This window comes from Synchiropus splendidus, chromosome 7, assembly GCF_027744825.2.
Source record: "Synchiropus splendidus isolate RoL2022-P1 chromosome 7, RoL_Sspl_1.0, whole genome shotgun sequence".
Taxonomy (NCBI): Eukaryota; Metazoa; Chordata; class Actinopteri; order Syngnathiformes; family Callionymidae; genus Synchiropus; species Synchiropus splendidus.
Genome location: NC_071340.1, coordinates 7,325,237 through 7,341,078, shown reverse-complemented (window position 1 = coordinate 7,341,078; position 15,842 = coordinate 7,325,237). Strand labels below are relative to the sequence as shown.

General features: G+C 43.4%; 1 protein-coding gene across 7 annotated transcripts in view; it reads left to right on the top strand.

Annotated features, from left to right (window-relative positions):
• Positions 1-15,842, top strand: part of wdfy3 (WD repeat and FYVE domain containing 3) — a 61,561-nt gene that overhangs the window by 32,651 nt on the left and 13,068 nt on the right. For 3 of the 7 annotated variants that reach the window (XM_053869739.1, XM_053869737.1, XM_053869735.1), the window contains exons 14-34: positions 119-202; positions 1,041-1,221; positions 1,664-1,878; positions 2,784-2,896; positions 3,696-3,933; positions 7,137-7,237; positions 8,124-8,342; positions 8,972-9,156; positions 10,057-10,288; positions 10,366-10,526; positions 11,738-11,849; positions 12,006-12,196; positions 12,309-12,461; positions 12,596-12,669; positions 12,758-12,919; positions 13,035-13,129; positions 13,551-13,671; positions 13,764-13,981; positions 14,810-15,006; positions 15,262-15,393; positions 15,473-15,652. In XM_053869739.1, coding sequence (XP_053725714.1) covers positions 119-202; positions 1,041-1,221; positions 1,664-1,878; positions 2,784-2,896; positions 3,696-3,933; positions 7,137-7,237; positions 8,124-8,342; positions 8,972-9,156; positions 10,057-10,288; positions 10,366-10,526; positions 11,738-11,849; positions 12,006-12,196; positions 12,309-12,461; positions 12,596-12,669; positions 12,758-12,919; positions 13,035-13,129; positions 13,551-13,671; positions 13,764-13,981; positions 14,810-15,006; positions 15,262-15,393; positions 15,473-15,652 — 3,364 coding nt within the window. The remainder of the gene's footprint in view (positions 1-118; positions 203-1,040; positions 1,222-1,663; positions 1,879-2,783; positions 2,897-3,695; positions 3,934-7,136; positions 7,238-8,123; positions 8,343-8,971; positions 9,157-10,056; positions 10,289-10,365; positions 10,527-11,737; positions 11,850-12,005; positions 12,197-12,308; positions 12,462-12,595; positions 12,670-12,757; positions 12,920-13,034; positions 13,130-13,550; positions 13,672-13,763; positions 13,982-14,809; positions 15,007-15,261; positions 15,394-15,472; positions 15,653-15,842) is intronic. The other 4 variants (XM_053869742.1, XM_053869736.1, XM_053869738.1 and 1 more) reach the window with 3 other exon arrangements.

Genomic DNA, 15,842 nt, shown 5'->3' with positions numbered 1-15,842 from the left:
GGCTCTTTTATTTTTCTTGTTATCTCTTTTGAGCACTTCCTTGTTTGTGTCTGCACTCCTGTTTTGGCACATTTTCCGTGTGAATTTCTGTGCTTGGGCGTGTGTGTTTGCCACCCAGTCGTGCGGAGCAGGTGCCTCCCTGCCTGACTCATGAAACCTCACTCCCCTCACCGTGGGGCACGCCAGCACTCGCCAGAAAGAGGTAGCCACAGCATCCTGTTACTTTCCCTCCCTCTGTCTACCCATTTTCGCCATTTGCACAGAATTTCTTAGGAACTAATAGTCAACAGTCAAATTTTGGTTAGGCATGCTGCAACGATTCAATACAGTCTACTTTGGTCAACTATGATCATCAACTGTGTTCGCCAACCTGTTCATGTCGCTGTTGACTAATCGTTAATGTAGTTGGTGGTTATTCGACTCTCCAAATAGACGTTGGCCGTTCGCAGCCCTTATCTTGGTACAATGATCTACATCAGCTCCCATGTTGAGCTCATCCAAACGCGAAATGTGCCTTAGGGCTACTGCTTACATCTTTGCTATTCTTCTGAATTGTGCTGACCTGTTGGTGTTGGTTTACTGAGCCAGAGGAGCTGAACAACAAGGACAAGTTTCAGATTGAAGGTGGATTAAGTGGTGGTAACATTCAACCACTTTTTAAAAGAAAAAGTTGTTGTGCACCATATTGATCTTCAGTAAACTTGTCTTTTGTTCCATCGTGGCATTGCATTATAACCAGCACTGAAACTGTGTTGAAGCATTGTCATGCCTCACATTCAGCAGAGTGTCTTTTTCTGCTGACATCAGCTACTTTTCTCCTGAGGGGGGATTTACCTTCGGTAATTTGCATCTCAGCAATACACCATTTGTAATTAGCTGTGTGCTCCTGCAGATCTACAGCACATGCTCGAAAGGCTCTGAAGTATTCAGGCGCTGCAGTGATTTCCACCATCTTGTGATCGTGTACTCATGCCCGAGTTATGTTCTTCTTATAATGGTTCTTTCTTGAAAAACTGATTTTTCTCTTCCGGCTTGTTCAGACATGGTTACCACGGTTCTTCAGCTCCCATCAAGATTCTGAGTGACCTGAAGCCATACTTCGCCAACCCCTCCTTCCACCCAGCTCCCTCTTCCTCGTCAGATATGGTGGTGATCCATCCTGGAGCAGTCCTGGCTATCCTGGACCTGCTGCCTTCGGTTTGCTCTGACAGTCAGCCGGAGGTGAGGAAACCTAAGGAGGAAATGTTGCCACATGCACTCCTTGCTTAAGTAGGTCACATAATCTAGAAGGCTTGAGGGAACAGCTACTTCTCTTTCAACAAACGCTGCGGTTCCACACTGAAGGATTGCTCCATTTACTTTTTAAATAAATGCTTCATCATATAAATGTGCCATGCTCTGTAAAATGTACAACATTCATTATAGATGAGAACACATCTTTCACACTGAAGACAGTGAGTTGACTTGCTGATTTTGAACCTCATCACTGGATGCTTTAATACTGGTACAAATGCAACCCCTTTACTGGTCATAATTAGATCTTTAAATGCCTTTTCAAAACCATACTGACTTCAAAAAATCTCAGAATGTTCCTGGCAGATGGATGAAAGCATATTGTTTTTGTGATAATGCTTTTATTTACTCATATTTTTTTACGGTCTAGCATGCCCTCGACCTTCAGTTGGCCGTCGCCAACATCCTCCAGCTTCTGGTCAACAGTGAGAGGAACCAGCAGGTTTTGTGTGAAGCCTGCCTTCATCAGCGGCTGCTACAGAGATGCAGTCAAGCCCTCGCAGACGAGGACCACCCGTTGCACCCCCCACTGCAGAGAATGTTCGAGAGGCTGGCCTCCCAGGCTCTGCAGCCCATGGCACTCAGGTAGGTCTGAGCTCAGCCGTAGGTAGGTTAGGTTAAAAGGTGAGCTGTGGGAGTTGACTATGTTGAATACTGGTTAGGGGTTGGGTAGGCCGATTAAAGTTAGTTCTTTTGGTTCTTCTTTCTGAAATTCTTTTTTGAGTGTGATAAAAATAAAGTGAATTGAGTGACTGGACATGGAGATCTTCTTCCACTTCAGCTTGTTTCTCATATTGAAAGTGCTGTAAATCAAATCTAATATCCCCTCACTGCTGCTCAGATCCTTTTGCTTCATGGACCTCTCAGTCCTCAAACAAAAACACTGGTACTTCTTCGGTTTGGGTTTATTTTGTGCTGCTGAACTGGACATATAACTTTATTTTATGACCTGGACCCTGGACATTTGTAATTACAATTGACTGGGCGTCTAAGCATTTATTCCCCACTGCCGATTAATCTGCTTTGACAGGCTTCAAGTGTGAATACTGAACAGAGCTATTTTCATTTTCCACTTGACTAGTCAACTGAGAAAAGGAGGTCTGGGTTTGGGAGCCGGTGGGAATGTTGATATGCACGGCTTTGCTTCTTTTTGTATGTAAATGCTTCCTCCCCGGGCAATATTCGCTGTCTAAATTGTGCCAGTGAAAAACATATCTGCAGCTGTCACTCGTTCTGGATTGCTCCTCTGCTGTTTTTTCCACTCGATGATTTTCAGTCTCACTTTGACTGTCAGTCTGCGTATTACCACTTTCGATCATTTCTTGTTTACCACGTTTGCCTGTCTCATTTATGTGGGGAAAGCAGCTCATCATTAGCCATTCAGTCCCTCTCAATGAAGTCATATAAAAAGTCTGGTGGTCAAATGTGTTTTGATCAGCAAAAAGATTCAACAGAGGCCGGAATTAATTATGGAATATTTTTGTCTTCAGGGAATTCTTGCGACTTGGAAACCCTTTAAACTGCGGAGCCTGGGACAAGAAGTTGTTAAAGCAGTACCGGGTCCACAAACCCAGCTCACTCAGCTATGACGCAGAGATGAGAAGTGAGTCGTGTGATTTTAACCGTTATCTGTCATTATCTGTCAGTCTGTCGTCTGTCTACTTGGTAAACATTATGTAACACAGTGTGTGTGACATCACATTTCTTCTCTAAACGGAATGACATGATTTTTTTTAACATGCCAGGTTTCCTTGGGTGGCAATGTCCATACACACTGTTGAGTTTTTGTGACAAACATTTCAGGAAATCATTGAAAGCAAAACACAGAATACTTTTTAGTGTATGTCAAACCTAACATGACAGTAAGAAGATTCACAACATTTAAAACGATTTTCATGTCCCTATCTTTGGTTGAGTCACATCATATTTTGTGGATTAGACTCCAAGAAACATCATCATTTGAAACACGTCAAGAAGTATGATGAAAAGTTTTGTTAGTCAGTGTTAAATAACCTGCGGCGTAATTGTCAGTGGAGCCTCAGATTAAATGTAATTCACTGTGGTAATTGTGTTCAAACAAAGCTTGGCTCTCAAATGCGACTCAAACACAAATGGTTTGTTTTCTAGTGCCAGCTGCTAATGTTTGTAATTTTCCCGGCTCTTCTCTAGGCTCTAATTGTTCCTTGTTGCGTTGTCTCAGCCGGAAACAGATTGAGACTAATTGCTGCTTGTTGCAGACAAAAGACAGTCGGAGCAAGAGATCTTTCATCTTCTCTGGGATTAGCTTTCCTCTCAGATTGACACTTTTTTTTTTCGTGGTGATTGTTTGTCTGTTATTGATCGAACCTTACATGACTTATTTCATAGTGGATTCCTAACCTTCCCACCAATTGCGCTCACAGACAGCATGACCTTGTCGATGGAGGGCTTCGGCCAGGACAGCGTGTTCACCACGCCAGCGGAGGACAATGGCCAGTATCGCATCAGCCGCAGTCTGGTGCGTTCAGCAGAGGGCAGCACTGTTCCCCTCACCCGAGTCAAGTGCCTGGTGTCTATGACGACGCCCCACGACATCCGTCTGCATGGGTCCGCTGACATGCCAGCCTTTGTGGAGTTCGACACATCGCTGGAGGGCTTCGGGTAATATACCTGAATATATATATATTTTTTTTAGGCTTTTTCTCCTTGAAACAATGTGTCCAACTGAAATGGGGTCCATTGTATGCACCAGATGCATTATTCCAGATCAAATCACTGAAGAAGAGTTAGTTGTATGACATCACAGCAACACAAGTTTCACAGGATGCCCCTCATGACCCCTGTCTTGATGAACTATATCCGAAATTGCACATAGTAGAAGCCATGAGGCCTAAGGTGATGGTCGCCGGCCCACCAATAGTAAGAAACTGGGATGCAGTGTGTCTTTTCACAAACTCCTGTGGGCCATCACACATATCCTTTCAGAGTTCTTCATCCTTTCCATCCCATGTGCCTCGACTAAGCATGTCCCTGCACCCTTGTGGATCCCCTTCTTGCATGTCAGATACACCTTTGTTAGCATGTGATGTATTGGCTGGTAGTTGGCTGGTAGCACTCATGGACAGTGAGCAAGTGTTTAACAGTCAAGCAGCAATGAAAATGAGGAAAAACCCATCCAGGTTTGCTCACATTATAATCAACAAAAGTGTAATGAAATCTGAAACAGAGTGGTAGTCAACCCAAAAGTTCTAAGATGGATTTACATAGTCTATTGTGCATCCATAGAAATGTCTGGGACAGTATCATTTGTTGGTCCTAAATGAATGTACCTGCTTCTGATGAACATTTTAATAGCCACATTCTTTGTTTCCAAGCTCTGCCTGCTTGGATCATGTACTGGTTCACCAGGTTTCCTTGTGAACTCCACACTTCAAAGCTCAGACAAATCACATGTTTGAAAGTCAGACTCCTGTGGTTTCACAGCCTTGAAACTTCACACCAGCAACCCATGACTGATGAAACGAAGCTTTCTCCTAGTCTGCATTTTTTTTAAACAAGAGGTTAATAATTCATCTAAAAGTTATTATTGTGGAAGGATTTTTATATCATCATGGGTTTATTTGGACTATATCAGTGCTTCGTTTTTTCTGCTGCATTTAGTGGCATGAATTTACATCCAGTATTGTGTCTCCTGACCTTTAAAGGTGCTGCAGTAATTGTATTAATGAGTGAAGCTGTACCTCGGTCCATTAGATTTTGATGTGTTAAACTCTTTTGCTTTTACCTCTCATTAGCACAGTCCTGCATCTGTCTCGGCTGGAGGTAGTTAATAGCCCCAGTTGTGGGGCTGCGCATACAAATAGGCTTATTATTTCTGCCGTTTATGTCATGAGAGGAGCAGCTGATGGGCCCACTGCGCCCCACGGTGATTGCTGGGGTCAGTGGAAAAGAAGTCACATGGAAGATGACCTTGGATATGTTCCTCAGCTTGACTTGTAAATATATTTTACTCTTCATTGATATTCATGAGCACATGTGAAAAGTATCATGTCTTACTGAAGGTCATCTTCGGTGATTTGTGTCAGACGGTGGGCCAAGTACTAGCCGGATTTCTGGAAACCACCTGTCTTGACTTCACATTCTTGGTGTGGTGTTTTGATGTGCTCCCTCCAGAGAGCATGAGGCCTCTGCTGCTTCATCTCTAGAACGTGCCTAGTCTTTAATTATGCCTTTAAAGTTCAGTGAGCATCTGCCGTGCGCCTGGAGGTAATAGAACACCTGTGATTTGTCAACAGGGTTAGGTGGTGTGTCAGACCACACTGGGTCATTATAGCGACAAAAAAAGAGATTTTGGCACAGCAGACCGCACCGGTGTGCCTCCTAATCCAAGTGACGTCTTGCATTAATTGGAGAAGTAGCTATAATTTAGTGCCTTGTTAATGTGGCACGAGACATCCTGGGATGAATTAAAGTAGCAATAGCTACCGCTTGCCAGAAGGTGAAGGTCGCAGTTTTCCAGCCATCATCTGTTGGTTGCAACTCACAATAGAAAGAATAACTGCGTATTGAAAACTAGGAGACAGTTCCTGAAACTGGTTGCTGGACTCTGCTTAAAATATTGTGTGGGTGTTTCTCTTTTGACTTACTTGAACTTACTTTTAATTTTCAATTTTGGTTCAGGTTTGGTCTTGAGTTTGACTCTCTATTTATCGTGGTGTGCTTTTAAGTTGTGTGAATGATGACGTTTGATGTGTTGTTGTCTTTGAGCTTTTGGTAGTATCTCAACATGTCCTGTTTTGACACATTCTCCCCATAGAGAAAGCTCTGATAAATATCCATCGATAAATCCAGTTATATTGAATAAATGACTGATGACATACTGCTATTTAGGATCAATTTCATCTGTCCCCCTTCAGAGGTTTTCATATTAGACTCGACAGTAGACGTCTCTGTAATGCACATGCTTTAAAAAGGCTTTCAGCCATGTCGGTGCATGAATTGTTTGCATTGTGGAGCCTTTTAGGAAACCTCCACTGCTTCATCAGAATAGAACATCAGTTCCTTCTAAAAACACAGTAGCTGCAGCACACAAGCTCCAAAGCAGTGGCCCACTTTTCTGCTCAGTCTTTCCAGAGGACAGTTGAACACACATACACAATATACCCCTCCCTACTTCCCCATCTGTCAACATGAAATATTGATGCTCCCTTGCTATTAGGAGTCGCACACAAGCACTCTGCCTTCTCACAGACATGAACAGACAAACCCTGTGACGTGCACAAGATGCTTACACTCTCTCAGGCGCACGACTGCACACTTGCTCAGCCAGCCACATAACACATGGAGAGGAAGATCTTATCGCTGTGGGTTGATAACAGTGCAGGGATCATTATGAGAATAGAAGGGTGTCCCATCTCTGCTGAAACACTAGCTGAGTGAGCAGGTTAAAATCCACGACAATCATCTTGCACAGTGCTGAAACAATGGGACACATGTTTAATGCCAACACAGGCTAGTTTTCTAAAAATAACATTCAGTCTTAATTTTGTTTTTTATCATGCACATTTTAGGGAAAAAAAACTCCAAATAACGTTCAGTGGATAAAACTGAGTAGATTGTCTTTGAAAACAGCAGCCTGAATATTTGCTTTCATCCCACCTCGCCTCTGTTTTCATACATAATTAATCAGTGAGCATTAGGTTGCTGGAATTTCCATATTTCCACTCAGTATTTCTGTCTTACAATTTTCAAATTAGCACCATTTAGTGTATGACTTGTGTGGGATTTTCTCAGCTCAGAGGGAACTGAACTGTATCAGTGCTGAATTTTCACCTGCAATAAAAGCCGCTTTCTCCCCTTTGAAGATGCCTGTTCCTGCCGAGCTTGGCACCGCACAACGCGGCCACCAACAACACCAACAACTCAGGCGTGAACGATGGAACGGTGCTGAGTGGGATGGGCTCAGGTAGCGGTTTTGTTCATGATTCCCTTGCATGTTTCTGTAAAACTCTCCTCTCGTTGTTCTGGCTTTTCTTCATCTACCCTTTGTTTCTCCTGCAACAGTCCACTGAAATCCCACTGGAATGTTAAAACAATGATGAACATGTCGTTTCCAAAACACAAAAAAATGGCTGTAAGCGTCCTAAAATGAATTAAAAATAAATCAGGCCTCTCTCCTTTTTCCATTTTCACTCTTCTGTGTTCATTAAAATGGCAGTCTTCTTCACATCCTCTTCTTACTCTTCTCTTTTTTTCAAATTTTCAACATCTAGTCCCCCCTGTTGTTCATCCTCATTTCTTATAATTTGTAAAAGTCCCTTGCTTCTCTTTATTTTTACCTTGGCTCCTCTCACACTACTCCCTGCACCATTTAATGTTTCCCCCTTTTTTCCGCCTGGTCAGCTTTGTTTCCTTTTCTACATTTGACTTCAACAACTCTCCTTCTCACTCCATAACTTCGTTGGACTGTTTACCTCCCTTCTTTCTCTTGATAACGCCCCACTTTTTCTTCAACTTCCCTGTCCTCTTTTTCTCCCCTCGCTTCCCTTGTCTCTTCTGCTCTCCTCTCTTCTCCCTTTCCCTCTGCTCCGTTTTTCATCTCATCCGGTGTTTCCTGCTGTGACCTCATCGCTTCATCTCATCTATCTACATCACTCCTGTGGTGCTATCCTCGATTCTCCTCCTTTCTCCTCATCCCTTTCCGCGCCTTACTCCATTGCAGAGGTGCAAATATGAGCCTGTCCGTCTTCTGGCTAATACTAAGGCCAAAGATTAGTTGGAAATAGACATATTATTCTTCCTGGTAGCACAGCTTCCAGTTTGTCACTCATTTTTTGTCTTTTTGTCTTTAGGGGAGCGCTTGTTCCCTCCACCATCGGGCCTCAGCTACTCCACCTGGTTCTGTGTGGAGCGCTTCAGCTCTGCTCCTCAGGCCCACCCAGTGCGACTGTTGACTGTAGTTCGACGGGCCAACTCCTCAGAGCAGCACTACGTCTGCTTGGCTGTGGTTCTGTCTGCCAAAGATCGGTCACTAACTATCTCCACCAAGGAAGAGCTACTGCAGACCTACTGTGAGTAGTGACGCTTTCACACACTCATCAGCAAATGAGAATGATTCTTACAAATCAGTCTAATGGTGGAGATGTCTCCAGAACTGTAGTTTTGGTTAACACCACCAGCAAGCACACTTGTTCATCTGATGCCAAAAGATACAAAAAAATATATTTCACAATGCAGTCTCAATTTTTGGGTCTTCAGAGAGGTCAAACACAGGTTTGAAACTGGAGAACATGGTTTTGCTGGAACATCTGTTTGATAAACATAATAGGCATCAGACATTAAGACATTTTTCAAATTGAAAATAGGTGGAAGCAGTGACTGCTGTTGCTCTTATCACACGACTGGGCCTCTAAAACACATATGCTTTTGTAAACATCTTGTGTGTGGCTGGCATTTGAGCGGTTTGGTTAGGTCTGAAAATATTTGCTTTGGGTGATGTGTATCCTCGGCTCAGTTTTCATCACTCAGTCTTGTATGACTGCGCTGTTTACATCTATGAGCAGTGAGGAAGCACAAAGATGAGGAGATTTTTGAATTTGCTCTGAAGGCTTTACATGTGGCGTTTAACCAGCAGTAGCAAAGTTTAAACTCATGAGAGACAATCACCCCCTGCATCTGTTCCTCTTCTGTCGCCATCAAGCAGCAGACGAGTCGAGTGAGGAAGCCTCTTTCTATGAAATCCTGCCCTGCTGTGCGCGCTTCCGCTGCGGCGAGCTCATCGCTGAGGGCCAGTGGCACCACCTGGTGCTGGTCATGAGCAAAGGTATGCTGAAGAACAGCATGGCCACGCTCTACCTCGACGGCCAACTCATCAATACCGTCAAGGTAATTTTTCACTCTGGATGATGTCACCGCTGACTTACTGGAAGCAAATATTAACCGAGTAGTGTTTTGGCAATCAAATCTGTGCGTGTTTTTAAGCTATTTTATTGTTTATTTTTTTCTTTAAGGCAGTTATTTATTAATACTCCCAATTCTGTTTTTCTTACATTCGAATCAATTACAAAAATAATAAATGTGTTCTTTTAATGTTGTCATATTTTAGCTATAGTCAGTAACATCATCTCTTATGTATTGATCTCATGAAAAATGCATCATGTTGTATTCCAATTTCATTCCATCTGGAATAGAGGTATATGTGGGCATTTAGATTTCAGTGTTTTGATCATCACATCAAAAAGGCAATTGGAGTTTGAATTAATAGTGGCGAAGTTACCAGTACAAGTTTTGTTCATCCCCTTATGTGTACCTTCTAATGAGTCCTTCAATGCCCTTTGTCGGTTGAACTTTGACCTCCCTTGGCTACCTGTGTATTAGCTATATATAGAATAGCCACTGCAGCCTTTATTTTTTGTCAATTATCGAAAGTATTCCACCAGTGGAGAACTGGAAACACATTGTGATTGTGAAACATCACGGAACCACAAGCTTCCTCACAAGCTGCTGGTGAAATTGCTTCACTTCCTGCTAATGTCTCCACGCTCACGGAACTGTAGTCACTTCGGCTACAGTTGATTGTAAATCTGTGTTCTGCCAACTTTTCCGAAGATGTGTAACATACTTCCATGGTACTTCATTCTATTCAATGTTTTCCAACAATATCCTCCTTTAAACAGTACAAGATATTCATCGTCATCAATGGCATGAGACAGAAATAAGTGAATTAAAGTAGACCTGTATGATAGCTGACATGTCTCTGACTGTTTCTCTGTTTTTGCTGTACAGCTCCATTATGTGCACAGTGCTCCGGGTGGCTCCGGATCCACCAATCCCCCCGTTGTGAGTACAGTATACGCGTACATCGGAACGCCACCAGCTCAGCGCCAGCTCTCCACTCTTGTGTGGCGTCTGGGACCTAGCCACTTCCTGGAGGAGGTTCTGCCAGCCACTAGTGTAGCGGCCATCTTTGAGCTGGGACCAAACAATGTTGGGAGCCTCCAGGCTGTGTACATCCCATGTAAGTTAAACTACTGAGATTCTATTGTGGTAGCTCAACGTAGCTCTAAATATATACATTTTTTGGAATCTTGTCAGGTAAAGACACAAAGGCAGAGGTGGCTCCACCCTCCCCTGTGGTGCTGGTGCCAGAAGAAAAGGTCTCCTTCAGCCTCTATGCTCTGTCCGTCTCCACTCTCACTGTGGCCAAAATAAGGAAAGTATACAACAAACCGGACAGCAAGGCCATCGCAAAACAGGTCTGTTACTAGCACTCTTTCGTTAGCAAGCTCGAGATTAAGCTTTTCACCCTCACTATCATCACATTTAGTTACACCGTGGCTAACAGCTGGTATTGTTTTTTACCCTGTTAAGTTTTACCCACTTGTTAGTGTGCCAGAGTAACTGAGCCTGAGATAGAGTTAGAGAGTTAGTAAATGCTGCTGTATTCTCTGGATTATTAGTCACAGTTATACATACTCGGTTGAGACTTGTATGTATAAGAATTTGAAATTTGTCCGGTTCTTAAATATTGTTATACACTGACCAACATGACATCATCATCAACATGTCCGTGAGGCGCCTCAACAATCTTGATTTTGTCCTACCACTGATCAAGAAGGTTGTTCTGAAAGCCAGACATGATCACACACAATTAAGTGTCACAACAGGAAAACACAACATGTGTAAATGAAACTGACAAGATTACGGTGAGTTTTGGTGTTTTGGAATGGAAAAAAATTCAGAGAGAATCAGCATAATAACAAAATGACTGTAACCCGATGGCTGCTTGTGGAACTCACTGCTGCTTCTGTATATAAGCCAAACACCTAAAAGGGCCGACCACGTGAGAACAGCTGCATTTATTTGCTTCTCTTGATTAAAAGCTAGTATTTTTACTGTCATCAGTGTAATAAGTGTCATAATTCCTTCCGTTGCTTTCTCAGTCAGCTGGCTTCTAGATTGGCCATTTTCCGTTCCATGTTAGAGTTCAAATCGGGAGCGATTAATACGAGTGGCTTTGCGGGAGGTCCATTGTAATGTTGCCAATTCATTGAATGGTTTGTGAGAAAAAAAATCCCCCTCGCTCTCCAAAAGGCGACTTCTAGTCCAGTGCAATTTATTTGTCTTTTTCTTCTTCAAGCTTTATTTATTGAGTGATGCAACTTATACTCAGAAGCTACTCATAATGTAGAAAATACAGAAGATATTGAGATAATCAAATGAACAAGAAGAATTAGAACAACATTACAATGTTTTGCCTTGTTTTACCGAAGTAGATCTATGTGGGTGACAATTTGGAATTACATAACTCTTAACAACTGCACCATAATTGTAGCCAAAACAGAAAATTAGGTTCAATAACTGACTGGTGAGGTCACAGTTTGCAATAACAATAATTAAATATGGGGATTTTGTTTGCTTGTGAATGATATTGTTGTGTTTTATTTACGTCCTGCGTCCTCTGTAGCTCGCTGTGTCTTCGCATGAAAACGCCACACCAGTCAAGTTGATCCATAATGCTGCAGGCCACCTGAACGGGCCGGCTCGTACCATCGGAGCTGCTGTCATCGGCTATTTGGGTAAGCGTTTCTTAAGAATGCTATTTCATTTGTCATTTTTTTATGTACTTGCTGGTCCTTCTGTGAACATCATCAGTGATTTCAATACCCATTACCTTTAAATTATTTACTCACTGTATGTTCTTATTATAAATTTTATATAATGAAATCCTCTAGGTGTCCGAGCCTTTGTGCCCAAGCCTGTGGCTACCAATCTCCAGTACGTGGGTGGGGCCGCGGCCATATTGGGCCTGGTTGCCATGGCGTCTGACGTGGAAGGACTGTATGCAGCTGTGAAGGCTTTAGTGTGTGTTGTGAAGAGTAACCCATTGGCCAGTAAGGAAATGGAGCGTATCAAAGGCTACCAGGTAAGATTATAACAGCATGTTTTTGTTGTTTATGTACGAAGGCTGGTGGTTGCATTGCATCTTTTTGTCTGCCCGGTTGATTGAGCGTGATATTCTTCTTCGCCCTGTGAAGTTGCTGGCGATGTTGCTGAAGAAGAAGCGCTCACTTCTCAACAGTCACATCCTCCATCTCACCTTCTCTCTCGTGGGAACTGTTGACAGCGGCCACGAAACTTCCATCATTCCCAACTCCACCGCTTTTCAGGATCTGCTTTGTGATTTTGAGGTAAGGTCACTTAGACATGAGGACCTTAAATAATTCTGGAGCTAAGGTTGAGAGGTTTTGTGGGGACGGAAGGAGAACCAGTGACTGTGAAACACAAACCTCGAGGAGGACTCAGTTTCTTTGTTGCTTCTCAGGTATGGCTCCACGCCCCATATGAACTTCATTTGTCGCTGTTTGAGCATTTCATCGAGCTGCTGACAGAATCCAGGTACAAGAGAATCACACAATACAATGAATGCATTTTTTAAGAAAATGTGTACTTCTTCCAATGACATGCCACTTTCTTCTCTACACAGTGAGGCGGCTAAAAACGCCAAGCTGCTGAGGGAGTTTCAGCTGATTCCCAGGCTGCTGCTGACGCTCCGGGACACATCGCTGTCACAACCTACCGTGGCTGCCATCAGCAATGTTCTCAGTCTGCTGCTCCAGGGTTTTCCTAACCCGTACGACCTGCTGCGGTAAGAAATTACTTTGGGGTGAAATAGAATTTGGACTTTCTGTCATCGGTAATTGCTTTTTATCTAATATCATAGTTAAATGATATTGAAATAAATGTGCTATTTCTCCCTACAGGTTTGGACAATTCATCTCATCTACTCTGCCTACATTTGCTGTTTGTGAGAAGTTTGTCGTCATGGAGATTAATAATGAGGAAAAGATTGATGGAGGTAAATAAAAAGTACCATTTCTTCTTCTTCTTCTTCTTCTTCTTCTTCATCATCCTTTGCCATTATGTGACACTGGTGGTCACAGCTTCCTCAACCTTCACCGATGGTGTGCATTCACCTACTCCTATTGTCTTCAAGTCAACCTGAAACTCGTGCCCTCCCATTCTAACATGCTCTTTCACCTGCACCTCTTTTGATGTCCATCACTTCGTATGACTGATCCTCAAATACTTAACCTCATTTCTGTCAGTAACTACTCCTTCATTTTCACCTGTCCTCCCCCCTCTCTATCATTTACGCACGTGTGTTCTGTTGTGGTTCGACTGAACTTCCTTCATTCCTCTTCTGTCAAGATGCTTGTTGGACAAAGTGTCTTGTTTCTCAATCATGCAACAATGAAAAACACTATTTATTCATTCAGCTAATGATGACGACTTCGGTGGCCTCCTGTCTGCAAGTCTCATTCTGCTGAGAAACCGTCTGCTGGACAACCTGCTGCAACTGCTCTTCACAAGCAAAGAGAAGTGCACCGTCAATGCACAGTCAGTTCCTAGTACAAAATTGTACAAAATTTAAGTCAGCAGACTTGAGCATAAGCATTGTGGCCATATCTGTGTTGATGCTTCTGTTGCAGAGCCTGTGAGGAGTTGGTGCGGACGCTGGGCTTTGATTGGCTGTTGATGTTCATGGAAGAACACCTGCACTCAAGCACAGTGACCGCTGCCCTGTGGATCCTTGTGGTTCTGCTGTCTAACCAGTCCATCCTGAATCGCTTCAAAGAAGGTCTGTCTGGAGGCGGCTGGCTGGACCACACTGACTCTGTCCTGACCAACAAGATTGGGACAGTGCTGGGTGAGTGCTGGAGCTGCAGCATAGCGAAATATTTGTGTTGTAAAATGAACTTGATGTCATACTAATAATGGCATAGTAGATACGAGAACATGTAGTGTGAGTCCTGTATCGTGTAATATGGCTCAGCAGACGCCTCTCCTCACTCTGGCACTGCTTCCCGTCGGAGTTGGCCTTCGTTGAGTAAACAGAAAGCTGCGCAGTTTGTGCGCCGTACAGCCAAGGGTTGGTCTCCTCTTTTATACCCCTCCCAGCTTCCAACTGCAGCTGTTGCATTCATAGTCACCAGAGTTGAAGCAGTTTCAGCGTCCTTTAGTTATGAGCTTTCTTAAAATGCTTGACCTCTGATTGTGAAATCTGGGTTTGAGCATTTGGGTCAGTCTTGCTTCTGACTGTGTATGCTGTACCAGTTGGTTAGCTATTGTGTGTGTTTCTGATAGCGTAGCTTCTAGTGCACTCCTTAGGCTTTAGCTATCCATTTTATAGTTTCCTCCAATTTGCATTTATAAAAAGCAACAGACTTTAATATACTTTGAAGTAAAGGATCTTCACTTCAATGGAACCAAGAATTTTTCCAACTTGGGTGTTTAAAAAATACGACTCAAATGTTATTACTGTGTCAGTAGTCAAAACGGACTGTGACTCTTCCACATGCACAAGCGTTTTGAATATTGCCAGTGGCATTATTTCTCATTTGTTAAAACTCCTCAGCTTTTGTTGCTCCCCGTAAAGACCACTCTTGTTTTGGAAGCTGCTAGTACAGCTTTTGTGACCAGGAAGTCAACAGTTCCTTCTGTTATCAGCGTTGTTCACCTTCCCTCTCTGTTTCAGGCTTCAACGTTGGCCGCAATGCTGGAGGACGCTCCACTCTCAGGGAAATCAACAGGGATGCCTGCCACTTCCCAGGATTCCCGGTGTTACAAACACTGTTGCCCAAACACACCAACGTCCCGGAGCTCTACTTTCTGCTCATGGCACTATTCCTGCAGCAGCCTGTCAACGAGCTGCCAGACAGCCTGCAGGTACATGTCAGTATCTCCGTTTTCTTTCTTGTTTGAAATCTGAAATTTGAACCTCAGCTTTGTATCTTCGTTTGTTTGACTCATTTGACTTGTGAGCTGAGCTCTCCTGTGATGAGTAGATGGTATAGCTTACTGTACCATCATACGATCATCTTGATCGATCCTCCCAAAAGTCTTTTACCATGCATTTAAATCAACTTTCACCTCTCCAGGTCTTCTAGTGTTCATTATTTACATTTGTCACCTCTGGTTTTCTCTCAGTTTGATCTGGATTCCATTTGGACCTTCATCTTTGGTATCCCGGCCTCTAGCGCAGTTGTGGGCTCCATCCACAGCGTTTGCACTGAGGCAGCCTTCCTGCTGCTGGCCATGCTGCGCAGCATGCTCAACCTGGTGAGGATGTAGAAATTGTCAGGTGTCAACTTCAGCATACATTCAGGAGCTCACGTACCTGTCTCCTTAATTCTTCCAGCCTTGGCAGTCGGAGGAGGAAGGCTCCTGGCTCCGGGAGTACCCAGTCACTCTGATGCAGTTCTTTAGGTATCTTTACCACAACGTTTCGGACCTTGCACCGATGTGGCACAGCCCAGAGTTCCTCTGCGCTCTGGCTGCGACTGTCTTCCCCTTCAACATGCGGCCGTACTCAGAGATGGTGAGAGTAAACAAAGCTTGTAGCCCATTTTACAGTGGGATGTGATTATGTTTAAAGAACAAGCTGCAAGAGTGCTTGTGTTATTGTCTTAAATCTGAAGTCCAGGATTATTGTAAACTTAAACTGCAATACTGTCACACTTAAAAACTGTCCCAAAATGATGTACACATGTGAGTTGATGACAACTCAT